Raw genomic sequence first — 26710 nt, forward strand, 5'->3', positions numbered from 1 at the left:
AGAGAGAGAGAGAGAGAGAGAGACAGAGAGAGAGAGAGGAAGCAGCACATTTGTATTCACGCCTAGTTTCGGCTCAGCCATCCGTCCCCGCCTCATATTCTTCACATCACATTTGCCCTTCAGTGCTGCAAATGTCTCGCACGCAGCTGGTGGAAAAACTACCCGTGCGTTTGAAGAGTGGAGGTGGACAGTCGGTCGCGTGCGCCATCGCGCCAAAAACGAGCCTCTCTTTTAAATGACTACATGGGAGATTCAGTTTAATTTTCATTTTATCACATAGTTATGTGCATCATTATAACTTGGGGTCATAAGTTCAATGCATTATTGATGGCTTGCATGGAGAAACATAAATCAAAAACTCCAAGCGAAATAATTGCTGCTTACTCCTACGAAGTTTGAGCAGCATTTCCATATCATTAGGATTCTCTGACTGTACCAGATTCTGCCCTCAGTGGTACATCCCCTCGTCTTCTGTTCTACATGTCCAGGAACTAAAAAACAGGATCCTACTGGTGAGGCATGATGCAACACGAGCAGCACACTCTTCATTTTAATGAGCCAAGACACGCGCCGAAAATTGGGTAATGAATAGAAACTTTAATGTGAAGTAATGAAATAAAGAGTGGCGAGATGACACGCGGGGTTTCCAAGGACGGAGGGAAGCGTCTGGGATGCGGCGGAGTGATGGAGAGACTGATTTGCCGATTATCGGGAGTATTTGAAAGGTTTTTCCCAAGTGAAGCTTAGTACAGACGTCAAAATGTAATTTTTCCATATAAAACAACTGTCAGTAAAACATCATAAATAACTCGTTATACGTTTTAGATAAATTAAGCACTGATGAACTAATATTAAGTGAGCGTTAAACGTTTATCTGTATAATGATGTAATGGTAATGGTGAGACTCTAACCTGCCCAAAATCATCAGACCTTTCAGGAGAATGGCACATAAAAGCCGAGGCGAGCCAGGCCGGGCCAGGCCAGTCCACGGCAGGAAGTGTAGCTTCTTTGACCTTGTGACCCTTTAAATTACATATCAAGGGATAAACATGGGAGCCGGGGGCTGTTTGATGTTAATTCAAGCTTTACATGAGCACATTACAGCGGAATTTGGACATTAACCAGGGGAGAGCTTCTTCCCAGAATACGTCATGAAGCAACTCAAGCAGAGAGCAGTTTGCTGGATGATGGGCATTATAAGATAATCTTCTAATAGAGGCTGAGCCGGGGGATAAGGCTCTGCAGGGCTAAGAGATCGCTCCGTGTCGTGGGGAAGGGGAGCGCACCGCCTTTTAAATGTTTGCCACTTCTGTGAACCCAGGAAGGTCTTTAAACATCCTGAAATGAATTCAGTCAAAGGTTCAGAGGAGAGAGAAAGTGCTGTATTATTACATTTTATATGTTCTGGATGGAAGACTTTTGTCAGTTTCCTTCAGAATCTCAGTGTGTATGTAAAGCCTGTGATATGTGTCATCTATGCCGGGGTCTACTGTATGTGCTGCAACTATTTTTGTCCCTTCACTGCTGTAAAAGCACATCATCCGTGTGTGTTTGGCGGGTGCTGACCCTCGCCTCCCGACCTCCTGTTGGGACTGACCGGGCCACACGTCGCTCTGTATTCAGCTAACAAAGCCATACCAAAGGCCGTTACCTTCATCCCATGCCGATCTGTGACCCCTGACCTCGTGACGCGGCGAAAAAGAAAAACGGACGGGGTGATCAGTAAACGAGACGCACCAAATCCAGGTAAGCAGCAAGGAAGTTCCAAACAGCGCGTGGGTGTGTATGTGTGTGCTATTAGCTGGCGTACTCAGTCATGTAACTGTGTGCCGCTGAAGGAGCAAAGCTGGGAAGAAGTCCTCAAACATGCCAGATACTAATAAATACACATGTCAAAAGCTGTGCACTTGTTTGACCCTAATCCCATTATACAACCGTGATAACACGTATTCACACATCCTGGTGTGTGCGTTTGTGTGTGTGTGTGTGTGTGTGTTTGAGCACGCCCTTCTGCTGACCCTGGACAGTAGGATTATACTGGATGTTAAGCTGGCACTTTCCTCCCAAAAGGATCGAGTCAGGACATGATTTAACTGTGAACCCCCTACCTACACACACACACACACACACACACACACACACACACACACACACATAAACTTTACATGAACCCCTACATACATGTAATACTTATCTTTCCGACTGACATTCCAACATACTAATTCTAATCCCAGACATACAAACGTGCTCTCACACACTAAAGATCCCAGCCCTGACCTCGGCAAAGTTCAAGTGTGTGTTATTAGTTCAGGATAAGGTCCTAAGGACGTAAGCTGCTGAATGGATTGAGATTTCTGGCTACTCTTCATTTGTTCTTGTATCCAATTGTGAGTCCAATTCTTCGGGAAATGTGATTATTTGCCGACTTTGTAAAGATGAAATAGATTTTTGGATATATCAATTACAGGCCATGAAATCCACATATTTTTTTCCGTCCAACCAATAGCCCAACAACAAAAAATATTGCAGTAACTATTATAAAATGCCATAATAAATCATAAATATCACAAAATGAAATTACCCTTTTTCCTGAAAAAATACTGATTAATTAATCAAGTAGTTTAACAAAAAGCTCTAAATTTGACTAATTACTCATGTATCTTTTTTGATTAATTTGTCGTTTTTGGAGAGTTAAGATGTTAATTTCAAGTAATTAATTAGAACAATGGATAATAATAATGATGGATATAACAACCCACTGCTTATGAGAAGAAAAAGCCCCGGCCAGACACACATTTAAAAAAAAATATCTGCAGTTATTTTAAAGTACACATCATTTTTTTCATACACAGTTAAACAAAACACGTGTGTTCATCTGTGAGGCTCTCGAGAGGTTGTTCGGTGTGTATTTCTACTGGACACATTTATCAGCACAGAAGAAAGAATTTGAACAGCAGCCTATAATGATGTAAACGGTGTGGGGGGAGGAGGAGGGGGGGGGACACACACGGTCAGCAGCTTTCAGAAGATTCTAGCACCAAACCCTCCTCGGCTCCATTACCAACCAAATAAACGGAGTGAGAGGGAGAGAGCCAGTGTGTGTGGTGTGAGTAAGTGTCTCTGTGTTATTACATGTCATATTCCTGCCGAGCTGCGGGCGCAGGTTGCGTGCATGTGAAGGGAAACCGCTCATAACGAAAGCACAGCGAGAGGGGCCACGATGTGGACGGGTGTGTTTGGGAGTTTATAATCCTCCCCTTTTTCCACTACTGATTTGATGCATGCTGGCTGACAAGATCGGCAGGACTGAGGCTTCACATGCAAGTGATGTGCCACACAAAAGGGTCACACACATGCAAGCGCGCACGCACACAGTGCAGCGATACTTAGCCGAAGCACTCAGGTGGAGCAGGACCGGTCGTATATTCAGACTCCATTTGGAGAGCATGGCTTGAAGGGCAGCTCTCCTGAGAGGTGAAAAGGCATCCACACACACACACACACACACACACACACACACACACACACACACACACACACACACACACACACACACACACACACACACACACACACACACATCCACACACACACACACACACACACACACTCACACTCATATACACATGGTCACAAACCTCTCTTAAGGGGTTAACATAGCGCCACCAGGCACTGCGCTAACCCTTGACCCCCACTAATGCTGTCTGGAGGGATGGCAGGGGAGGTAATGGGTGAGAAAAAATGCTTGCACATGAACCTGACCTCCGAGTTTTAGCCAACGTCTCTCAGTCTCCCTCCCTCCCTCTCGATCCATTCATCAAACAAAGGGAGGCTCACCCAGACAGGCAGTCACCCTCCCGGTCCGCTGAAACAGCGCCATGACATAGACACACATACGCACGCACGCACACACAACTTGAGGCATTAAACAACATCTCGGTGTCCTCCCGACCAGCTTTGCTGGGTGCTGGAAGCCTGAATAATGATGTAGAGACTCCTAACTGGCCGTATGTCAGGACAGACAGCTGAGAACCACCGAGTGCAACGTACATGAATCTGTACCGAAAGTCTGCACCTCGGTACGCAAAGCACAACTTCATGTCAGTGCGTTGTGGACGGTTAGTATCGCGACGGTGAGACCAAGCAAACTTTACAGGTGTGCAGTTGAGACCAAAACAGGGCAGACCTCCGTCTGGCTAAAGAGGAGAAGAAGAGTTATTCCAGTTTGATGCAAAGACCAGGGACTGCTCCGGTGTATCCCTCCCGTCTAGTTTCTACAGTAGCTATAATGCAGAACAAAGCTGGAGCCGGAATACCGCTTTCAAATTTCCGTATGGATTTTTCACACACGTCATACCGGGTGCCATGACGACTGTTGTCACTCTGCAGGCAGCAGAATATATTGTTCACCGCTGGAGCTACTTGTCTTACGTGTATTGACATAGTCATTAATAAGCCACAACCAACGCACATAAACAGGGCAAAACACCACCACACAACAATGTGTAATACTCATAAATGCACGTTAATAAAATTACACCAACGAACGGCAAGCTGAACTCCGTTGCTACATTACAAACAAGGAAAGAGCGATGCAAGAGGAACAACGAGAGAGCAGAGATGCGCCAACACAACTTGTGCCCAGGTGAGGAGCCGTGTGCCGTTTGGATCAGAAAACGATGGATTGTAAGGTAAGTGGAACCGCTGGTATTGCCTCTGGTAGCACGCTGGGAAGACATGCCACACAAACAGCTGTCCAGCGAGCAGGGAACAGCTGTTCGGTTTTAAGGTGCTCCTTTTCGGCGTCAATGAATGAATGCTTATACACCGTGAAACCACCAGAATCTTACAAAATACTGATAGAAATGTTTATCTATGGGGCCCAGCTGACACGACACAGACAAAGCACAGAGAGGGTTTCGGAGCTTTATTCGGGCATCGGGAGAGAGAGAGAGGTTTGTGTAAGCAATGTTACAAAAGTCACTACAGAAAAGCATTAAACCGCTGTGGTACTAATGTTGCTGTGATGTAGGCCCGTCCAATACACACAGAACTCACCACACAGTTTTTTTGCTTCTGCTTATTCTGGGCTTTCGTTGATTGACCGGATTTGACACGTATAATTTAACATGTATTTTGAGACAATTACCAACATGATGTAACGCGAGCAACAGCACGACAGTCTGGTGAGAAGCCCGGTGAAATGTTCACTGTGTTTGAAAATCATGTTGGATGTCCTTGTGTGTGCTTCCCACCAGGGATGAATTTAGAGTTTTGTATTTGAAACACAGTAAGACGACGAGTTAAAGAAGGAACAATATCACAGGTCTCCAGTGGCTGTTTCCCCTTCTGCCTCCCCACAGTGTAACGAGACCTGTGCCGGACTTCTTCTGTGGCTCTGATGCGTGTTTGTCTCCTTAATTGCTTCGCAGTGGCCAGTATTTAACTGAACTGCAGTGCCTAAAGGTCAAGGACAACTAAGGGTCAGCAGTTACTGGCTACAAAACAATCTTGACTTTATAGATTTAAAACAGCAGTTTCATTCAAGTCAGTATGTTTACCCCCAACAAAATAAAGTCTCAAATTATGGTTTAGGGTCCTGGATTTCTGGCCAGTGGCAAATCTTTGAATAATTGCTCCAAATTATTAGTTTGATTAGAAATATATGTAGACAAGATGTATTTCATGTTTTCCTTTAATAAGGGAAATTGGATACAGCAATCAGATTTGACCCGTTTTAGCTACAATCTGAGTTTGACCCCACAGGGATGTTACAGGATTTAATCAGTAGATTTATTATGGTTAACTTTACTATCATCATATCAGCCTCAACAAGTTGCATGAATGAAAAGAAAATGTCATAAGATGGAATCTTGCGGTCCGCCTGAACGAACCAGTGCTCCATATAAAGACAACATAACTCGTGAGCAGCCACTACGACCAGTATGTTAACCCTGGCCTTACCACTGTGGCCCTCCGCACACCAGTTCAACCACACACGCACACACAATGACCTCAGCGGAATGGCTTGGCCATTAAAATCAGCCACACACCTGCTGTCTGACCTTTCTTTTGTCCTCACAGGGGCTGATTGATCTTTCCACAGCATTTCATCTCTAGACTTGCACCAGAGGCTCCCGAGCAGGTTAAGGCTACGAGCCGTCTCTACTCGCTTGTGCCACATCTGTAACGGCTGCAGAGATCACCACAGGTTTGGACACGCCTTTTCATTCAATTCAGTAAGCAGTAGCTTTCATCTGATCAGATGTTTCTCCTCTGGCCTAAAATCTAAGGCCAATCAGGAATGCGTCAAGAAAAAAAGAAACAAATCATGAAACCGCTGTGTTTTGATAACATGAACTCTTTACATCCAGACTGAGAAACTAAACCAAACAGACGGCAAACCTAAAGCAGTTATTTCACGTTACACAATTGGGCAAAAGGTTTGTGTTTTCCACATATTTTACAAAGCAAACACATGTTTTCCACTGCAGTTTGTGGTGACGCGGAGAGGAGATGCTCGTGTTTCCAGTATGAGAAATGTACGGTGATACAGTAGAGGAACAAAGAGGCACAGAGCCGATAACCTTCGACCGAGTGTCACACAAAGGTCCCACCAAAGCAAAATCAGCATACTGCAGAATATCTGAAGAAGATATATGGTTTGTAGAGAACAAAACGTGTGTTGTATCCATAAGGCACTAAGAAATAAGAGTGTTAACTACAGCCACATAGGGTTCTTCAGTTTGTTCCTTTAGGGGAACCTTTTTGTAAAGGTTACACGTTGGAATGCTTTCAGAGGCTTGAACCTGTAACCTAAAATAATAACATAAAAGGCTCTGCTTACAAATATTTGGATATATGTTACATCTGGTAAGGATGCCAACCAGAACCCAACCAGGGGTTTGACCAAGAACACTTCTATATGTCAAGGGTTTCATCCAGAACCAAAACATCATTCCTTGTTCCCTCCCAAGTGCCAGGACTGATGTGGTGCAGCGCAAAACTTTATATCAAAATCTCTGTGTATGGGGTCGATAATGAAGGGACGATATAAAAGCAACCTGACTTGAATACAGTGAAAGTATTCAAAACGGTCAGTCAAACCCCGCTTTTCAAAAACGGGTTCCAAATGGTTCTGTGTAGAACCTGCACACGTCAGGAGCATAAGGGAGTGTTGTCCTACCTGGTGCAGCCTGCATCTCCATCAGACCTCCCGTTGCAACAAGGGCCTCCAAGATCCTGACGTGATGCTCCGGGTTCACGTCCGCGCTGTTGACAAAAATAACTTTTGTTTGGGTTTCATAACAGACAGCAGGACGGTGTGTGTGTGTGTGTGTGTGTGTGTGTGTGTGGGATTGACTCACAACATGCCTTCAGCGGCGACAGTGTGACCTTCACAGCATTCGTATTTAGCCGCCCAGTATGCCACAGTAATGCCCAGAGGGTAAGGACATGTGTGACTGTCTAAATACTGGCAGTACTTGTTGAACCACGTAGTCCAGAACCATCTAACATTAATCAACATTTCCACAAGCACGGAATGAGCCAACGTGGGATTCCGGGTGAAATGGTGGGATTTGCCGCTTCGCTCTTTCTCCTCCCGCTGTGCACGTCAGACGTGAATTGCCCGACCAGACTATGCAAACAATCGCTGGCTGCCTACATCTCCACCGCACACAAGGAGAAATTCCTCTGTAATTTTTGGAAAAACAAGACGCAGGAAATCTTGTTCAGGGTAGAGAGAAAAAAAGAAAGAAAAAGACGGTCAGCCTTGTTAATACTTGTTAAACATCCAGCTGTTAAAATGCAGGATGTGGATATTACTGCTCAGGTGGTGGCAAATGGTTATATATAATATGGGGATTGAACATTTTATAAAAGATTGCATCTTTAGCTAAAATCTTTTTAAATATTTTTGGCAGGTTGTTTCATAAATGCAGAATATAACAGGATTCCCTCTCCACCCAAATCCTGTGGGATTTATAAAAAGAAAAGGGAGATTTTTTTAGAAAATAAAATGGTTTTGCGCAATACATCCGAACAGAGAAGAGACTGTTGCCAAAATAACATTTGGCAGCTTGATAGGAAAGAGTTAAAAAATGAATAAATTATATCTCAGCATAATCTACTTTTTTTATGAAGTTGAAGATTTAAAATTAAAAATATATTTTCACGAAGGCACAATGGAGAACAGTAATAACAAACTGTAAAAAAAGAGGGTTACCTCTTCTGTTAGTAAAGGTTTGTTCCAATTTAACTTCCCCCTCAGAGACTAACGCTGCGACTAACAGCCCTACAAACAACCCTGACTTTGAATAGAAGAACAAGCAAATGAAAGATCCATTTAGTAAGCAATGACACACGACGTAAACTCTTCATAAAGGAAAACAATGCATGGTGCTGGAGAAGCCCGCAAGTGGTGCTTCGTTCTGGATCAAATCGTTTGCTTTATCTGAACATCTGGAAAGGAGTTTTGTCCCTTACACCATAAGTCCCCCAAAAACAGTGTGTCTGTGTCATTAATAGGTGTAACACATGGTTAAGGTTAGTTTCACCAGTCACTTAATGGGCCCTGAAGTTTCAGTACTGTCGCTGTGGTTTGATACAACAGACACCAATCGGAAGTGTGAATCTTCTGCAGCACGGAGCAGCTAATGGAAGAAAACATCCACGGGTCCACAGGTAAACAAAGAGTGTCACCAAGGGGGGAAACGTGTACCTGAGGGGGGAGTCCTTGAAGACGGCCTCAGCAAAGGCCTGTGCCAGCAGCCGGGGGGCGGCCTGGCTGTGCTGGCTGACCCGGGCCAAGTGTCTGCTGAGGTGGACCAGGAGCTGGTGGTTGGCCTGAGGGATGCTGGGGGACTCCAGGATTATCTTCAGCTTCTCCCCGCACTCCTCCACATTCAGAGTTTCTGTAAGAGATAACAAGGGTTTTTTTAGACCAACAAACCAGGTCAATTCATATTTCATAGTGCACATCCTTGGAGTCATTTTCTATATTATTTTTGTTTGTGTGAATGCTAAAGCTACTCAGCTAAGAACTTGAAATATCAGTTTCCATCATTAAGTCTTCTTTATCAATATGTCACCTAGTCTAAACAGAGCTGGGAGGACATAACCATAACTGTAAATAGTATTTTGGGTTCCCAGCACTGCTGAAACACATGTGAGGCATTCAGACACAGTATTGGGTGATTCAATGCATTCTGTGCAGCTAAAGATGGAACAGATCACTGAATGGTGATATGAAAGTAGCAGTAATCACCCCTTCACACTGGCCATGAAGTGATCTCTTACTTACTCCTTAGGGTAGAGAAATGAACCCAAACCTAACCATAAAAGGTTCTGGAGCAGTTGGCTTCCTACCATTACGTTCAGACCAGTTATTTTACAGAAGCAAAGAATACCGTCATCGTGTGACTAGTAATCACACAAAGAAAGATCAAAGAACAAGCGTCTTGATGAACAGCTGAGCAGTAACCCTGGATACCAGATGCATAAACATCACATTAAAAAAACATTACGCTCTTCCACTGGTACACAGGGAACACAAAGCAGGCGTCCTGCTGTGCCGCCCTGTGAGCTGCACCTCCAGCGATATCCATCCGAGCACAAAGCCAACTGCTGGCCGACTTTGAGGGGATGTATGGCCTTGGCAGGACATCACTGGTCTGAATTCAGGCCCAATATCGCAGCCAGCTGCCATCCAGGCTTCATGTCAGACACTATGGAGATAAGCACACAGGCATCGTATACGGATGCTTGTTGAAAAGTACAACGATGAGCCAGCGGGAGGCGGCGTGGGGGATGACGGGAGTCCTTTTATTGTTTGAAGATGACCAGACCTATTGACGACAGGCTCTCCCAACACGCCAAACAGGCTGCAAGCAGGAAAAGGTCTCTGGGCCTGCTGTGCGCTCGGTATACGACTGGGGGAAAGTCAGCGGGACACTGGACTTATCAGGGCCCAGTCGTAAACTGCTCTTTTAGATCCATAATTGGTACTGAAGTCTGAATTTATAAACTTATAAAATTATTTCTGAACCATTTTAGGCAAAAAATTCCCTGCTTACTTTTGTGCCACATAAGCGCCACGTTGTCACTGGGGAAGTTTGTGCGGCTAAACATTATTTTAACAAAAAAAGAACATTGGATGCCCCGGATTGTAAAGCTTACTTACACACCTAAGCTAAAGCGAACCGAAATAGAAAACTTAGAACAAAACTGTTGTCCCAAACCTCTTTGTGAAAATGGTAGAGTAGGACTGGTATCATGCAAAGGCCTTAGAAGGTAGGAACTGGTCTACTTCTGTTGGATAAAGAAGTGGACCTTGGCTTGAAGCAGACAAATTGATCAGAACTCATTTTTTGTGGTGGAAACAGCTAAACTAGGCCGCTGGACATGAATCTGTATTTGCTCTGCATGTGTACATGTTCCTTGTTTTGAACGTGTGCTGATATTTATATAGGCAGCGAGAGCTAGCGGTGTATTTGGCCTTCTGTGCCCAAATCGATCCCAATAACAGAGGGCCGTACAGAGAGAACGGACAGCGCAACTGGTAACTGTTTATTTGACTGCTGTCTGATTAAAGAGCACTAGTTAAAGAAGAGCTCCATATTCCCACAGCTCTGGCTGTCGGGTCGCATCTCAAATCACATTGACATTCCTAAAATAAATGTATAAAATTACAGGACTGAAACATAACCGTACGTAGCATTTTGAGGGTAGTTTTATGCTATGGCATTTTGTCTAAAATTATATGCACTGCCTCCGACGCCTGACTCTTTTTTCCCTCCTCTTTAATATTTCCTCAACCAAATGTTTGATGAGGGCAATACTACTCTGTATACTGACAGCACTGTATATTCAGTTTTTTTCAATAAAGATTATTGAAAAATATGTGATTCACTTAAAAGAAGAGGAGCAAAAACAGCCAAACACGCTGGGCTGAGAGAATTCAAGGAAGTCACCTTAGAAGAGACTAAAGGACTCAGTCATCCACATTATGTGCACTCATCTCCACAGCCGCCTTTGTCCACATAATATCCAGTAGATCCATGCATCATTCCCTCCGAGCCCCCTGTAAGTGGATTTGCAGTCTGAAGCCCACGCAGGATGGTGGAAGCGAGGTAATTACAGAATAGAAAGGCATTTAACGACTATTGATGAAAAATGACGGCCATAAATATTATCAAACATGGTTTTGATGTTACTAATATCATAAGGATTTATACGCTTTGGGAGCATGGGACAACAAAGTTCAGGGACACTTGAGTGTGTGTCCGTGTGTGCGTGTTTTAGGTGATGAATGGATGACAATCTGCTGCAGCCTGATGGGGGTCATTGAAGTCACCTCTGTCTGACAACTGCTGATCATAGACGCACGCACACAAACACACAGGAAAAAACACAATGCACGGCTTTCTCGTTATTATGGATTTTGGTGGATCCCGAAGGTCAACGGAGGTCAAGGCCGGAGAGGGAACTTGACCTGTCCATCTGGGCCCATGGGACTGTGGATGACTGGACAACTGGACAGCAGGAGGGGGAGGAGTGGAAGAATAGGAAGGTGAAGGAAAAGATATATGTGGTTGATAAGGACTAGGATCAAAGATGAAGGGCGAAATACTATTTTTTTGGACTGCTTTCACATGCATCCACTGTGTCCCTAAAAGACCGTGGTTTGAAAACGTCCCGGGTAAATGTGGGGAGATTGTTGGCACAGAGTCTGTCATTAGAAGAAAAACAAACATTCATTAAAAACAACTTTGTAACAACAATGGAGACATGCCACGTACCAGCCTGCTTCAAGGCCTCCACCATCATCCCTGTTCCCAAGAAGCCCAGGATCACAGGACTTAATTAATGACTACAGGCCCGTTGCCCTGACCTCTGTAGTCATGGTTATTTAAACGGCTGGTCCTGTCCCACCTGAAAACAGTCACTAACCCCCTCCTTGACCCCCTGCAGTCATCACAATCATCCCGTCTCTGCTGCAGGACAAACTCTCCCAGCTGCACGTGCCCGACTCCACCTGCAAGTGGATCACTGACTTCCTGTCTGACAGGAAGCAGCACGTGAAGCTGGGGAAACATGTCTCAGCCTCCCGGACCATCAGTTCCCCCCAAGGCTGCGTTCTTTCCCCTCTGCTCTTCTCCCTGTACACAAAGAGCTGCACCTCCAGTCACCAGTCCGTCAAGCTCCTGACGTTTGCGGATGACACCACCCTCGTTGGACTGATCTCTGGTGGGGATGAGTGGGAGTCTGACCATCTGGTGACGTGGCGCAGCCAAAACAACCTGGAGCTCAACGCTCTGAAGACAGTGAAGATGGTTGTAGATTTCAGGAAGAACGCAGTCCCACCTTCCCCCATCACCCCAGGTGACTTGTTCGCTTCCAGGACCCTGAAGCGAGCTAAAAAGATGGTAGCCGACCCCTCCCACCCCGGACAAAACCTGTTTGTGCCCCTTCCGTCTGGCAGCAGGCTGAGGTCCATCAAGACTAAGACCTCCCGCCACACCAACAGTTTCTTCCCGTTGGCAGTCGGGCTCATCAACAGAGCCATACACTTTCTGTTCCCTGGTGCACTTTATTTTTAATTTTTTTATTCGTAACCTTTATTTTAATTTAAAACCCTATTGCATTAGGTTGTCCTATCTGTCTTGTCCATTGTCTTGTCTGATGTTATGCACCAACCACCAAGTCAAATTCCTTTTATGTCTAACCTATTTTGGTAATAAATGTTTCGGATTCCTGACAACAACATTCATTAATTGCCATTAATCAAGATTAATGCATTTTAAAATGTGTGATTAATTAGTTAATTTTCTACAATCTGATCTATTGACAGCCCTAATTTTTATAATTCGATCCTATTGATTATCAAATCAGATGAATGATGTACGTTTTTGACTAAAACAGCTTTTCTCCAAAAATCCACCTTTAAACCGTCAAAAGCTTTTAAAAGACGAAAAAAGATTTTAACTTGAATTCAAGTTCAGTTGATGTAATGTAAGATGTAAATGTGCAAAGAAGAATTGCTAATGTTGAACAGGATATCGTTCTTAACAAACTGCATGTCAAACTCTTAAACGTGAGGAGACAAATTTGGGAGCATGAAAGGAGATATTGAAGTGACTGCAGCGTCAGTCCGTTGGTTGTCAGTGGGTCCAATATCTTGATCATGTACTCCAGAGGATAGCTCATTCCAGCTTTTGCTCTGACCTTTCCTCTAGCGCCAATAGTAGTTCAAATGTGTACTTGTTCAATCATTTCCTTTGGGTTTAAATACCTGCGACAACATTCCCATCAGCCTCAGCTGTGCTTTGTGTTTGGTGCTAATTGGCAACGTTAGCATGCGTACACGCTTACACACCACTAGTTTTAACAGAGCCTCTGGTGTTGATTTACGAATGCTGGTACTGGCTTAGAGGAGGTCGAGTTTGAGAAGGTGTGCTAAAAATCCTAAAAGCTCAATTTAATCTTGAAAAAAAAGAGGGAATCGATCCGTCCACAATATCTTCTCGCCTGTGACGGTCCAGATGGACAGTGGTCAGTCAGACGCAGACAGCTGGCTTTGGCCCTCAGAGACAGTGACCCCGTGGAGACCCCCAAGGTTAACTAACTAATGAATGGGAAAAGACAGGGAGAGAACCATAAATAGGCATTTGGGGAAGAGGCAGGAGGTGAGGAAAAGAAATGAATAGTAAAAGAAAGGGAAGAGGGTGGAGGGGAGGAGGTGCAGGAGGTATCAACTGAAAATATTAAGATGAGTGCAGAGAACAAAGAGAGGAGGAGGATGAGGAAAAATAAGGGAGGCGTGAACTGTGACCTTTTACAAAAAAGAATCTGTTACGGTGATTTGGTAAAGACTTTCTTTAAAAGAATTGGAATTAATAAAATTTGGCTGATTGTGGTCAGGACGTTACAGGATTGGATAATTTGAAGGTTGAATGGACTTTGATGACGCACATTAACTTATATTTGCAAACCACATTTGGCAGCCATTTTCAAATTGAATTCAGTTTCTATGAGGGTATCTATAAAGACTGTACGATATGATCCTTTAGTCTTCTTTTTGGGCGGTTGTGGAAGGGCTTGGCAAACTGTTACAACATAAACCTCAATAAGACTATTTTACTGATTCCATCCACATGGATGTTTTGACTCCATCCTCAAAGTCATAACCGACATAACATTGGTTATGATAAAGTAGCACAACTCAGCTACTCAGACACACTTTTATAGCAGGTCATGAAGGTGCCACATTCACAGGGAGATGGTCTTCGCTGCCCAAATTACAGAGGGGCTCCTGGCCAGGAGCAGAGTCTTCCCCTCGCAGTGAGCCAACAATGGCACGCCGCTACCTTATTGCCGTGCTGAAAGGAGGGGCGACCCGTGAGAACCGCGCGGGGCAGACCGCCGGACCCCGTGCAGTAAAATGTGAGGCTTCCCAAGGTGGTCAGAAGCTCAGAGACGCAGCTGCTCTCGTCAACAGGGGCTTTCAAAATCAGCCCCTGTTGACTTGGCAACATTTATGTTGCTGCCGTTTTCTCGTCACTATTCCGTTTTTGGGCCTTTGGACTGGCTTATACGAGGGGGCTTTCTTCATTATTTTTGTTTATGTGTTCTAATTGACGGCTTGGAAACCAACCAAGCCAATGAAAGCTTTGTTCACAGCATTCAAAATGTTTCCTGCGGAACAGTCGGCAGAAATTGGAGACATAAAACAGATGGAATCGACGATGCTGTGTCGCTTGTCGGACATGAAAGTCGATTTTCAGAAACAGTCTCCGCTGTTAAACAACGCCATGGGGACTGAATTGTCCGTCGATGATTGGCTGGGGAAATATCACTTGGTCCCAAGCAGAAACCCCTGGTAGAGTGAAGCACAGAGATATACAGAAAGAAATCTCACACCACAAGCATATAGTTTATTTTCCAGGGGTCTCTCGATATTATTGCATGAATCATCCATACTATATAATCCCCTCTGATTTTACAGAACAAACCTTTCCTGCTCTTGAACGCCGTCCTTAAATAAGACGGCGTCAACGGGCTTAACCTTGGGGCGGCCCTTCAAAGTGGCTTATCCTGACTTAAAATGTTCCCATGAATAAATAAAACAAAAAAGGGAGTTAACGAGACGAGGACAACAGGAGAGAGAGAAGCACTTACATAATTGAGGGGATTTTCAGTCGGAGATCAAGTTGAGGAGCTTAGCCGAGACAAATTTTGGGAGAAGTTGGCGGGGAAGCTAGTTGGAACGTCCGGCGGCTCCTACGGTGCCTCTTTCCTGACACGGGCACGCTACCGCGCACGATGCTACCCACGCACGTGACTATGTCTATTTGTCCCTCCATGCATCTGTGAGTCTGTCCCTGACCTTCTTTTATGTGCAAACATTGGCACGCAAGGCCCACGCGAAGCTCGGTACTCCAACTGTTGACGTAGGGTTGATTAAAGATAGATACGGGCGTGAGAGTCCCTAAAAGCCGCGGAGAGGAGGGGCAGCCCGGCGAGGTGGGCGGCAGGTGAAAAGGGTGAACAGTCAGCTGTACGGGAAGAGAGAGAGAGAGAGAGAGAGAGAACCTGGCAAATAGCCCCGTTCCAGATAGCTCAGAGTTTGTTTTCATTGAATCCCGAAGCTGTCAGGGGATTAGCAGGAATGTGATGCTGATGAGAGGCTACAGCCTCGTCGTCCTCACATCCAGATATGGCAGAAATCCGTCAGGTGTGACGAGTGTCGGCGCTCATGCCAAGTGACAGAGGCAACAAAAAAAAAAAAAAAACACCCTGGGCTCAGTTTAAGTTGAACCCTGCAGTGCGTGAGAACGGAGAGCATGAGGTCTAAACTCCATTAAAACGCTGCGTGCAGGAAAGGTTACATTTTATGTGGGTCATCGTTGTGTTGTGTAGTTTGTTTCTGAAAAGCTTAACAAAGTAAAAACATTGGACTTATCGATGGACTTATAGGTGGGCTTATCCAAATACAAATACATTAATAAATGTAACAAAAAGCCTGCAGCACATTGTACCTTGAGCAGTGTACACCAGCTCGCTGTAGACCGTGGTGGGGATGATGGGGGCGTTCAGGTCCTGCAGGAAACCTCTGAGGGCGTCAGTCAGAGAAACCACGTCGTACGGCTCCAGGTCCACTGAGGCTGGATCTGAAGCAGAGAACAAGGCACAGGGGAAGCGTTAGAGATTAGGTATATCAAATAGTGATGTATTCATTAATCTGGAGTTTAAGCTTTAATGGGTTTTTGGATGGGCCTTTTGGGGGCCGATGCCATATGACCCATCACCAGATTTTGGTACAAAGATGGCAACATTAGTCAGTCTATTGGTCAGTGCAAAACCTTGATCCAAAACTATAGACAATGTCATCTGGACTTCTTCTTTCAACACATTTAATCACATTGCACAAAACATGTGGTCAAGACATCTGGAACCATGAAAAAAATGAAATAAAGAAATGACGTCATTTTGAATTTGAAGCACGTTTCTGTTGAAATTCATGGTCCAAATTGGATGATTAGTCATAATTCAACTCAATTTACTAGAAAGGGTAGCTAGTATGCACTGTAATGTCAACAGGGTCCTCTCTTTGGCCATGAACTCTATACCAGAGAAATAAATGTGGTAATGAAATCGCTCAGAGTAAAGTGTCAAGGCCAGATGTCTCTGGGAAAAAGGAATACAGTCACTCAGCATATACGATAAAAAAGATGCTAAGATCTCCAATACAAAGACAATTTACAAATCCATCTGCCGGCAGACAACAGATAAGAAGCCTCCGTGTGTCTGCATGAGCGCATCAGAAGATTAGCAGAGGACAAGCCTCACGGCACCAGAGGACGTTTTTTTTTCCCTTCTCCCATCTTTCACCTTAACCTTCCTCCTCTACGTTAGCTCAACCTGTCCTCTTTTCAGATCTACCTTCCTCCACCAGCTTCTCGTTTGCCTGTTATCTTTCTCTTTCTACGTTCTATGTGCTCTCCTGCTGTCCCCTCATTTACTTGCTTGTATTTTCCTTCATGGTCTTTATCTTCCCATCTCACTCCATCCTCCAGAAATGCACCAGACCCTCTGGAATCAAAATTACAGTTAAATCTTATTGATTTGCTCCTATAACTAATGCCTAAATAAACTTAACCAATCACCTCAAGCCAGTTACCCACCAGGCCATTTATATAAATGGATGAATTCTTCACATGGCAGTGCTGAAGCCTCTTATCGGGCAGTGATTTGTCTCTGGGATTTTGACCGTCCCAACACCCAGACAAAGCCAATTTAGTGTTGCCATGGGACCCAGGCTCATAAAACGATATTAATGCACGTTTTCTTGTGAGTGTGCGTGGGTGGAACCGTTTGATTCCTGAAGACCAGATTGTAATTTGCTGTTTGAGAGTGCTGTTTTTTATTAGGTTATGATCTGTACCGGTGATAATGATGATGACGGTGTTGTTAGTTTGCTCAAAAGAACAGCTCCCCAGGCAACTGAGAGCACGTTGGCAGCCCCGGTGTTTCAATTCTTTGTAAATACTCCCAATTCTTTGCTTACTTATATTGTGTTTCACCACACACAGCTCCCCTACTATGCCGTGCAACGTGTGGAATGTGCGCTATATACAAATGTATTATTATGCAGCTTATTTATAGTTCTTAACCGGCACACATTGTCAGAAATGACCATATTATAGCATTTTTTTTAAATTCTTAACCATATTCTGCATCTACCTTCACTTTTCTTTTTCATTCGGTTTTTCTGCGCTGTATACCTGTCGGTCAAATTCCTGTATACAATGTACATTTTGCACAATGAAATACAGACAATACTGACAATGTTATATAATGTTATAGCAGTAACAGGGTAATAACATAACATTTGAATACCAATGTCAACATTTCTTTATTATATCTTTTTCTTCAGTGAGAAACTGAACCAATCGCAGTTGGGTTGAGTCCAAGTCAGGGTCTGTGCAGCTACTTTGTGTCAAACAATGACAACATTTAGATCTGCAAAACAGGATTCTCAATAAAGCAGATAGCGTGTGTTTGCGTCCAGACAATGTGTTGGCTGATCGTCATGGGTTAGATATCACTTCAAAGAGTTCAGGAAGGCAGCAGTGACACAAAAACTGCTTGTTTAAGGCCCATTTTGCTGGGGCATGACTTTCGGTCGGTCTTTCCCACGCCAACAGAAAAATGGTCCAATTGTCCCCAGGAAACGCACATGATTTCTTTGAAGCAAATGGTTACATTATTTATTCATAACCCTGACAAAAATGAATGTGATTTTACAAGAATTAACCAAGGACCCTTCACAGGATGTTAAGAATGACTTATTAATCCATGACAGTTGTTTTGATCTAATGTAACCGCAGTTCTTAGGTTTTTATTACTAAACCACAATCATTGGAGTCTAATATGGAAAACCCCAAAGCACATTTGTTTATTTTTAACCAGGATCTTTGTCTGCCAGAGTGAGTTCATTCCATGCTTCTTGTTTGCCATGATGTCACTCCAGAGCTGTATGCGAGTGACCCAGTTGGCATGCAGGGAAGGCCAGCTAAAGGCAACAGTCTGAACAACAAAGTTACTCCATCGGAAGGAACGAAAACCACACACAATAACAAGCTGATTTGTAGCTAAAATTTTAAAAAAAAATTAGAAAGACACTGGCAATTAGATAAAGAACAAGGGATCTTATCCCCAAGTTCTATACTATTACGTTACCCAACCCAATATCGGAATATAACACATTTAGGAGTTGTGTTCTCAGAAATGTCCAACATAAATTGCACTCCCTACAGCTTATGTTATAGTATGTGAAACCTACACAATCCAATTTGCAGGCAAAGCAGTTTCCTTGACGTGGGATATTGATAGCTCCATGGTGGCTGAATGGATTTTTACAAGTGAAACTCCATCTGAAACAAACTTCTCCTTTTGTTCTCTTGCAACTGTGGGCACTGCCCTTGCCAATCTTGTGTATTGTTAATTAATAACCGGAATATAGGAATTAGTAGTTAGCAAGCATTAGTTATTTTTAACTTTAACTTTTATTTTTAAACTAACCCATAGCCTTATATTACTAACCCATAGCATTCTATTTTATTTTATTCCTCTTGCACTGTTGTCTTGTCGTCCAATGTCGTACTATCTGCTGTTATACACCAATCGCCAAGTCAAATTCCTTGTATGTCTGACATATTATGGCAATAAATGTTTCCTGATTCCTGAACTGGCTTGACGAGCCGTCATAGTTGGCCAGTGCTTCTATGTTCCCATTTAACTAACAACGTAACATAATATCACTGCTCACCAACCAGCCCTGGAAATGGTCAATACATCACAAGAATCAAATGGTTAATATTGGAGCCAATTATCTTTTTGTGTGTGCTGAAAAACGATAGCCCAGAGGAGTGAAGACATCTATAGGCCTCTGTTATGTGTTTTTCGGCAAAGGAGGACAGTAAATCCCTTTGTAAGGAGAAGCGTCTGCTGACTTGTTTACTGTGGAATACGACTCGCCAAAGGCAGTCAGCCTGAAAAACCAGAGGTTCCAAGCAACGGTTTCAGAAGATGATTTATAATATATTATAAAAAGGCCAGCTTGTATATCGGGTTATAGAGCAAATTTATTGTGAAAGCAGAAAGCACCATAACCATTACATTTTGAGTCCACCTTAATAATATGTTTAAATACATTACATACTAGCACGCTCCCTTACTACTTTCCAATAGGTCCAAATAGCTTGTCAAAGTAACTAAACTTGTTTTTTTGGGGTGGGCTTTTTTTGTAGGTGGTTGAAGAACATTGTTCTGCTGCCCCCGTCAACAGCAGTGCATTGCTGGCTTCCCTAATGGTACTCCGGCCTGCTTACCCAGACTCATCCTAAAAATAATGAACAGACTATGGATCGGTATTTCATACCACCTCACTCGGCTATATCTTTTTGACAAAAGTAACAGTAGGCAGCGGATGCCTGGCTCTGGGTTGAGGGATTCTGTGGTGTATGCCAGGCTGAACAGTCAACAGGACAGTTTTAATGGCACTTAATGGAACAGTCGTGCTTTTGCACCGCAGCCAAGGAAGCATCATTACACTGCTGACTGACGGACTGGGAGTGTGAAACCCTCAAATCAATTCAGTCCTCTAGCTTCCTCTTTCTCTGCCATAGTGCAAGTACTAATCATCTGACTCGCTTTCATCTTGTAGTTTCTCTGCAGCCTCCACTTTCGCTGTCTACCCGTTACTCCCCTAATACCACCAGTCAGTAAAAAAAAAAGAATAAAAAAAAAAAAAAAGTATTTTTTTTAAACCCGTCCGTGAAGGGGATATAAAAGTGTCTTGGGGAAAGCTCAACAAAGAGCATTAAGACTGTGAATCTTTGGCGATTCCGACCCAATTCGTTTGCTCCGCTTAGCGTTTGACAAATGTGACCCCAAGGCAGATGCATGGACACACAAATCTACAGGCACGTCTACGTGTGCACTCATACCCAAAGAGGTCATTATTGATTAACACTTCTAGTTCATGTCAATGCATCGACAGGCTGACAGGCAGACCGTTTTTTTATCCACCCCCACCCCGAGGAACGACCTTGACCTGTCACTTGACCTTCAGTGTCTCGGTCTTCTCATATTATTTTTTATCTCAGAGTCGTTGTGCTTACATTCCATCATTGACACACACGTAAACGCGGCCAATTTCCTCTTTGTACTTGAACCGTCAGGCGGCTAATCAAGGCTTTTGCCTGACGTTGGCCGGGGATCAGTTGACAGATGGGCAGCCAAATAAATGACGTGAAACCGGGTCACGAGTCAAGGGATGGGTCTAGTTAGTGGATTGCAGTTGGCAGTAATGATTGATTGGCTCTTGAGAGTTAGCGTGTACGCTTATGGCTTAAAAAGGTACTGACTAGAACCATAATGGGTTCTTTTATTGATGAAAGAAGACAGTCAAATGGTGAATGCGACACTGCTGTCAAACTACAATTTTACTGGTTGCGGTTGTCAAATCATGGACAGGCTGTCTACAGCGAGTCCTCCAGAAGCCATCTTTGAATGTTGTTCAGGTTAGAGTTGAGGTCACGGCAGTGAGGCGTGTAATGTCAGAACACAGAGTATCCCTGTTATCTGGAATCAGCATGTACAGGTACAGAAGAGGTCTTCATCATTGACATAAAGGAGGCCGTGTGAAGGTACCGGTTTCCTTTTGAACTAGACACCGCCTCGAACTGCAAGGCGCCCAAAGCAGAGACATCCAGAATTGAATCAGAAGAAAGACGCACTCTAGCTTAACTTGAACTTCACCCACAAGGAATTGTGAAGGAAAAAAAAAAAATCAATCAACTGTTTGCACACAACGACGGCAGTATGGTTTAATCAGATAACGTCGTTTATCCCTGTGCGTTGTGTAAGTACGCGTGTGTGTGTCTGTGCTCTCGCTCCAGCATTCCAATAAGAATCTAATTACACTACAAAAGCGGTGTGATCATCCGCCCTAGCCAGCATTACCACTCTGTCAAATGCCAGTTATTCAATTAAAGGTGCGAGTTAGAGAGGCATAGAGGCCGAATTGTATGTCAAAGAAGTTCGAGTACTCTTTAAAAAGGGCAGTTCTCCTGGAAATTACCAACAGTTAAGCTTCCAGATAAATCCAAAGCTGATGCATTTAGGTATCGATAGACTCAGCATTGCCAGCATTTCAGCTCACACGTGAAGTCTTCATCATTACACTCACTGCTTGACAAAAACAACAACGTTTTGGCATCACAAAACACTGGGGATAAAAACACTACACTCTTCACACAAGCAGGTAGTGAGTACAGGTGTACAGTATGATGAACAGGAGTGATTACCAGGATTTACCCCCTACAATAGACGGCCACGTCACGTCATCAGTGGGTTTTGTAAGAGGCTATTGGTCCACGTGTGTCTCTCAAGGGTCATAGAGGAAGATTTCTGTGGTGTGACTTAGAAACATTGTCCAGTCCTTCAGAGAAACAAGGAACTAAACAAGAGTGTGGTGGATTTAGAAAAGGAAAAGAAAAAGTATGGAAACAGTCATTGCTCACAGACCACAAAACTGGCTTCATGGTGTGGGAATGTCCGTGTGTGTACGTGTGTGTGCGTGTGTGTTTGTGCGTTAAAGCCTGTGCTTGGTTCCCAGGATGATAATCTCACTCTGAACCATCTGTACGTATTCTGTTTCTATACTGAATGTAATCAAATATTCCCCGTCCCTGCTGCAGTAGACGGGTTTGGTTGTGTAAGTGTGTGTGTGCGCTACACAAGTTTATGTGCAGATCTGTATGTCTGAACCCGCTCACCCCTCCGTCTTCCCATCTGTCCTTGGCATTCTGCTCACAAACACTCACACAAACACTGATACCACAACATGGATTACGGGAGAGATGCAACAAGGAGGGCCGACACACCAAAGGAAGCAATAACAAACAGAACGAAAGTGATGCACAAAAACTCAACTGGCAGACGGAACAAAAGCTCCAAGTTCACCCGAAGGCCAAAATGTAATAATAGTTAAGAGAGAATTGGCTTTAAAGAACAAATCGACTCCTCTGAATATAATAGCACATTTTCCACACAGAGCGGCATCAATCCAAATGCATGTATTTAATTTTTAATTAAAAACAGTTATTTGAAAAGCCTCCATTCTGATCTGACAGACCCTTTATCATCTTTTGAGTTGACACAGAGTAAAATAATTCCGTTAAAGAAAAAACCTCTAGTAACTCAGTCAGAATTTAAAAGAAGTCGATGAATAAAGTGAATAAAGTCTTCTTACTACATTAAGATTGCAGTTTGAATAGAAATGTGCCCATTGGTGGAATTTCTATTCAGTCATTGATCCACCGCAAGTTTCCATTATTGATGAACCGTGTGAATAAAACGTATACCACAGGTGATAGTTTAAAGAATAGTATCGATCCAAGACAAAGATTACAGAAGGGCGGGACTCAGAGAAAAAGTTGTCAATCACAAATCCGTCTGCTACTTCAGCACCACGGACAGTGCCCAGGTTACTGATATTTTAGGGTTGGGCTATAGATTGGCAGGCATTGTGCACACATCTTACAACAATGCCTAAATAAAACATTATCTGTTTTGTTGTGAAATGTTGAGAAATGTTACTTTACTACAGCAGAGACACAGAGATATGAAGTCAGGGTTCATGTCCCATGTTAGACATTGTCCCATCTACAGATCAAGACTGCCCTTTTAAAGCCTAGTACACACACCAAGGAGCTGCTGAAGACAGATTTACAAGAAAGGAGAGACGAAGGACGTCTCTAGCTGAACTGTATGTGTTTGGAGCAGACGCTAAAGCCGCGGGTATCGCTTGAGTCGTTCAGGTTACATGGCAACATATGGCAGAGACAAGAATCTGAAAAGCGAGGAGAGCACGCAGAGACGACCAGCAGAGAAAAGGTATACGCAGGCGATCAACGCATTTACATGGGGTTTATCAATCCAAACACCGTATGTGCAGACAGTGTGTCGCCACACCGGCACTGTGAGAGAGATGACATCATTGTAAGAGGGGCTGAGAGCTCGCTCAGTGTTCAGAGAGGAGGAGCAGGAGGGGAGGGGGACAATGCTGGAGATCATTTCTGTCGGTAAGATGAACATTTCCCAATGTGTTCGACTAGGACCGTTGCAACTGGCCGATCATTGAAAATTGTGCCGATGGCTCCGTTTACCTAAATAAATTGTGGTGCAACCTCTCATTCCGCAGAAGGATACATTTGTTTTATTATTGTTATGATTATAATTACTCAAGGTTTAAGTGGACATATTGGCTCGTGATTTTATCTCAGAAGAAACAAGGACTCAGTTCTGTATTTGTGCAAAGGTGTCATCACATCGATCAGACAACTGCCACTCAGACTCCAACTCAAACATTTTCGTTTTGCTTGCACCTGTTGCACATTTTACCTTGTCGTGGTTTCCCAAAAAAATTTCAGGCTGACAGTTGAATGACGATCAACAGGCCTGTCAATCACCACGGTAACCACGTCTTTGTGTCGCTACATACGGAACACACTACCTCTTGCAGTTTCCCTGCAGGCAAAATACGCGAGGTGCCAATTCTCTACATATGAACTGAAATCCTCATGGGATAGACGTGTGCATTTGCAACTACAGTTGAACTTTACAGACATATAAGCAATGCACACACCTGAAAACGCACACGGCGGTAAGTCTGGATTTTAACAAAGTCAAACAAACGTCATGGAGCTTGAAGCTTCCATCGACAAAGAACCATTTATCAGTCTTAGCAAACACTCTTTCTCTATAAGACAAGCTGACACCCGTCTGCAGCCAGACGATGTTATGTTTCCTACTCACGTCCAACATGCATGAGTTTGCTAACGTGTATGTGTGTGTGTGTGTGTGTGTGTGTGTGTGTGTGTGTGTCTGTGTGTGTCTGTGTGTGGTTGCAATTCTTTGCTCCCCTGCTGACAGTAAAAATGCCGGCTTCTAATACGATATTGACGGGCGCCAGAGGAAGATGATGACATCACCTCCGACCAATAGCAGAGCCGTGACCGACAGACAAGAGGAAGGACGGACGTGGCGGACAGAGATGGAAGAAAAATGCTGAGAGATGGAACGGAGGAGCTCTTTTAATTTGTGTTTTGCTGAACTCAGCGGCTCTTGTCACCGATACAGGGAGGGGGAGAAAAGGAAGTGTGATGGATGAGTGGTGAAAACAAGGGGAGAAAAAGAGATGGAAGATGAGAAGGGAAGAGAGAGGGGGAGAGTGAAGAGTACATAAAGCAGCTGCGGGGAAATAAAAGAGTAGTTGATGGTTCCGGGGGTGGAGATCGTTAGTGGTGAGCAGTTAACGGATCGGATGGGAGGAAGAAACAAAGTCAGGCTTGATCTGTAACTGATGACCTAACTATTTAGTGGATGGAGACTGGGTGAGAAGAGGAGTCTCATGTCTGTATAAGCTGGAGAAATGATCACACACATTGTGATTATGGATTGCTGGTGTGGGTGGGCAGGCTGAGCTGAAGCATGTATCCAGAGTGTGTGTGCGTGTGTGTGTGTGTGTGTGTGTGTGTGTGTGTGTGTGTGTGTGTGTGTGTGTGTTATGTATGTCAGGGTATACAGTTTCTGTTGAAGACAAAGTCTATTCTGCTACAGTCTCAACCAAAATGAGTCATTGTTTCCAAAACAGAGACTGCCCACTGCGTGCCTGACAAGTTTGCACAATGTGTGTGCGTGTGTTAGCACATCTATGTGGTTATACAAATTCCAACAAGGTCAAAGTGTGAAAACAGACACAAGACAACAAAACAGATGCACGCAATCTGATTAAAATGTCCATATGGGCACACAGACACACAAACACCCACACGTTTGTGTTTCCATACTTACTTCCATACTTCCATACGTGAGAACACACGTTGCCACAAAGTATTCTCTAACTCAATAAAGTTACACCAATTAAAAAATAGCACTTAAAATTCCAATAGCCTATGAAGGAAGTTTTGTAAGGGTACAGAAGGTCGAAGGAACTATGCTTAAAAAATACCTAGAACTATTCTCACTTGTCACTTGAATAAAATGAAAAAGTGACACAAATTGTTGCTCACTATCCAACACGTCCTCACAGAGATAGAAGTGTAATCACTCACTACAACACACACACACACAGGGCCAAAACACTGAGTGATGTGTGGGCACGACAGAATCAACCAGTTAAAAAAGGCTAGCTATCACCGTGGCAACGTCTGGGCCGTGTACCAACAGGAGGTCACTTGATGAGGTAATGTTCTCAAAAGCATTCCTAGCCAGTGCGTCTCCCACGCGCATGCGCGTGTCCACAGGCGGACAAACAAAAGACACACACTGATAGAATGATACTGTACGTATGCAGATAACTTCAGCAGGATATGCTAAACATCCAGGTTTATGTGTACAATGCAATAACTCCCTGTTACGTAACATTATTCCGTAACTCTTGCAGCACACACAACAAAGAAGCAGAGCACTGCGGCAGCCCTGATCCTCTCTGCAGAGTGATTGATGTTACATCATGCTCCAATAATGATCCATGAAACACTGATACAGGTCATCCATCACAGTATCTCACGTCATTCTACATGCTCCCAAAAGCTTATTTGCTTTTTGGGGGAAAGAGGGGGGTGGCCTTATTGAAAATGAGAGGATCTTCAGAAACTCAGTCGAATAAATATTCAGATGTTCACAAGCCCCCGTTAGACTTGGAACTCTGTAGTTGAAGGCATTATTAACCCCGCTTACGTGGCTTAAGAGAGCATTACTGAAGTCCACATTCTCATTACTCACATGGAGTAGAATACTAGAATAGGCTTAACCGGGGAAAAAAGATATAGTCCGAAGTGCGCAGATGTAACTGATTGCGTCAATGTAAGATAATGTGGTGCCGGAGACAAATATACTTAAGAAAGAAGTGAAAACCAAGCTGAAACTGCCACAAAATCAGAGGGATAATTGATTCATCTGACATTCTGACAATGAGACAACAGCAAAAGTAGAGATTTCGTATCTCTATTTGCTCCTTCCATTGTCCTCCTTCACACATCGCATCCCCCTCTGCCCACCAGCATACACACCAAACTTTTCACACACGTCAGCACACATTTCCACACAAGCAACTGCTTTTCATATATATTCCATA

The 26710-nt window shown here is 43.8% G+C and overlaps 1 protein-coding gene across 4 annotated transcripts in view; it reads right to left on the bottom strand.

The window, feature by feature from the left end:
- The window catches only part of pik3r3b (phosphoinositide-3-kinase, regulatory subunit 3b (gamma)), a 142647-nt gene that overhangs the window by 66551 nt on the left and 49386 nt on the right, over window positions 1–26710 (bottom strand). For all 4 annotated transcript variants that reach the window (XM_040183752.2, XM_040183753.2, XM_040183751.2 and 1 more), the window contains 3 exons: window positions 16041–16172; window positions 8723–8915; window positions 7187–7272 (listed from right to left, as the gene is read on the bottom strand). In XM_040183752.2, coding sequence (XP_040039686.1) covers window positions 7187–7272; window positions 8723–8915; window positions 16041–16172 — 411 coding nt within the window. The remainder of the gene's footprint in view (window positions 1–7186; window positions 7273–8722; window positions 8916–16040; window positions 16173–26710) is intronic.

This window comes from Gasterosteus aculeatus, chromosome 8, assembly GCF_964276395.1.
Source record: "Gasterosteus aculeatus chromosome 8, fGasAcu3.hap1.1, whole genome shotgun sequence".
Lineage (NCBI taxonomy): Eukaryota > Metazoa > Chordata > Actinopteri > Perciformes > Gasterosteidae > Gasterosteus > Gasterosteus aculeatus.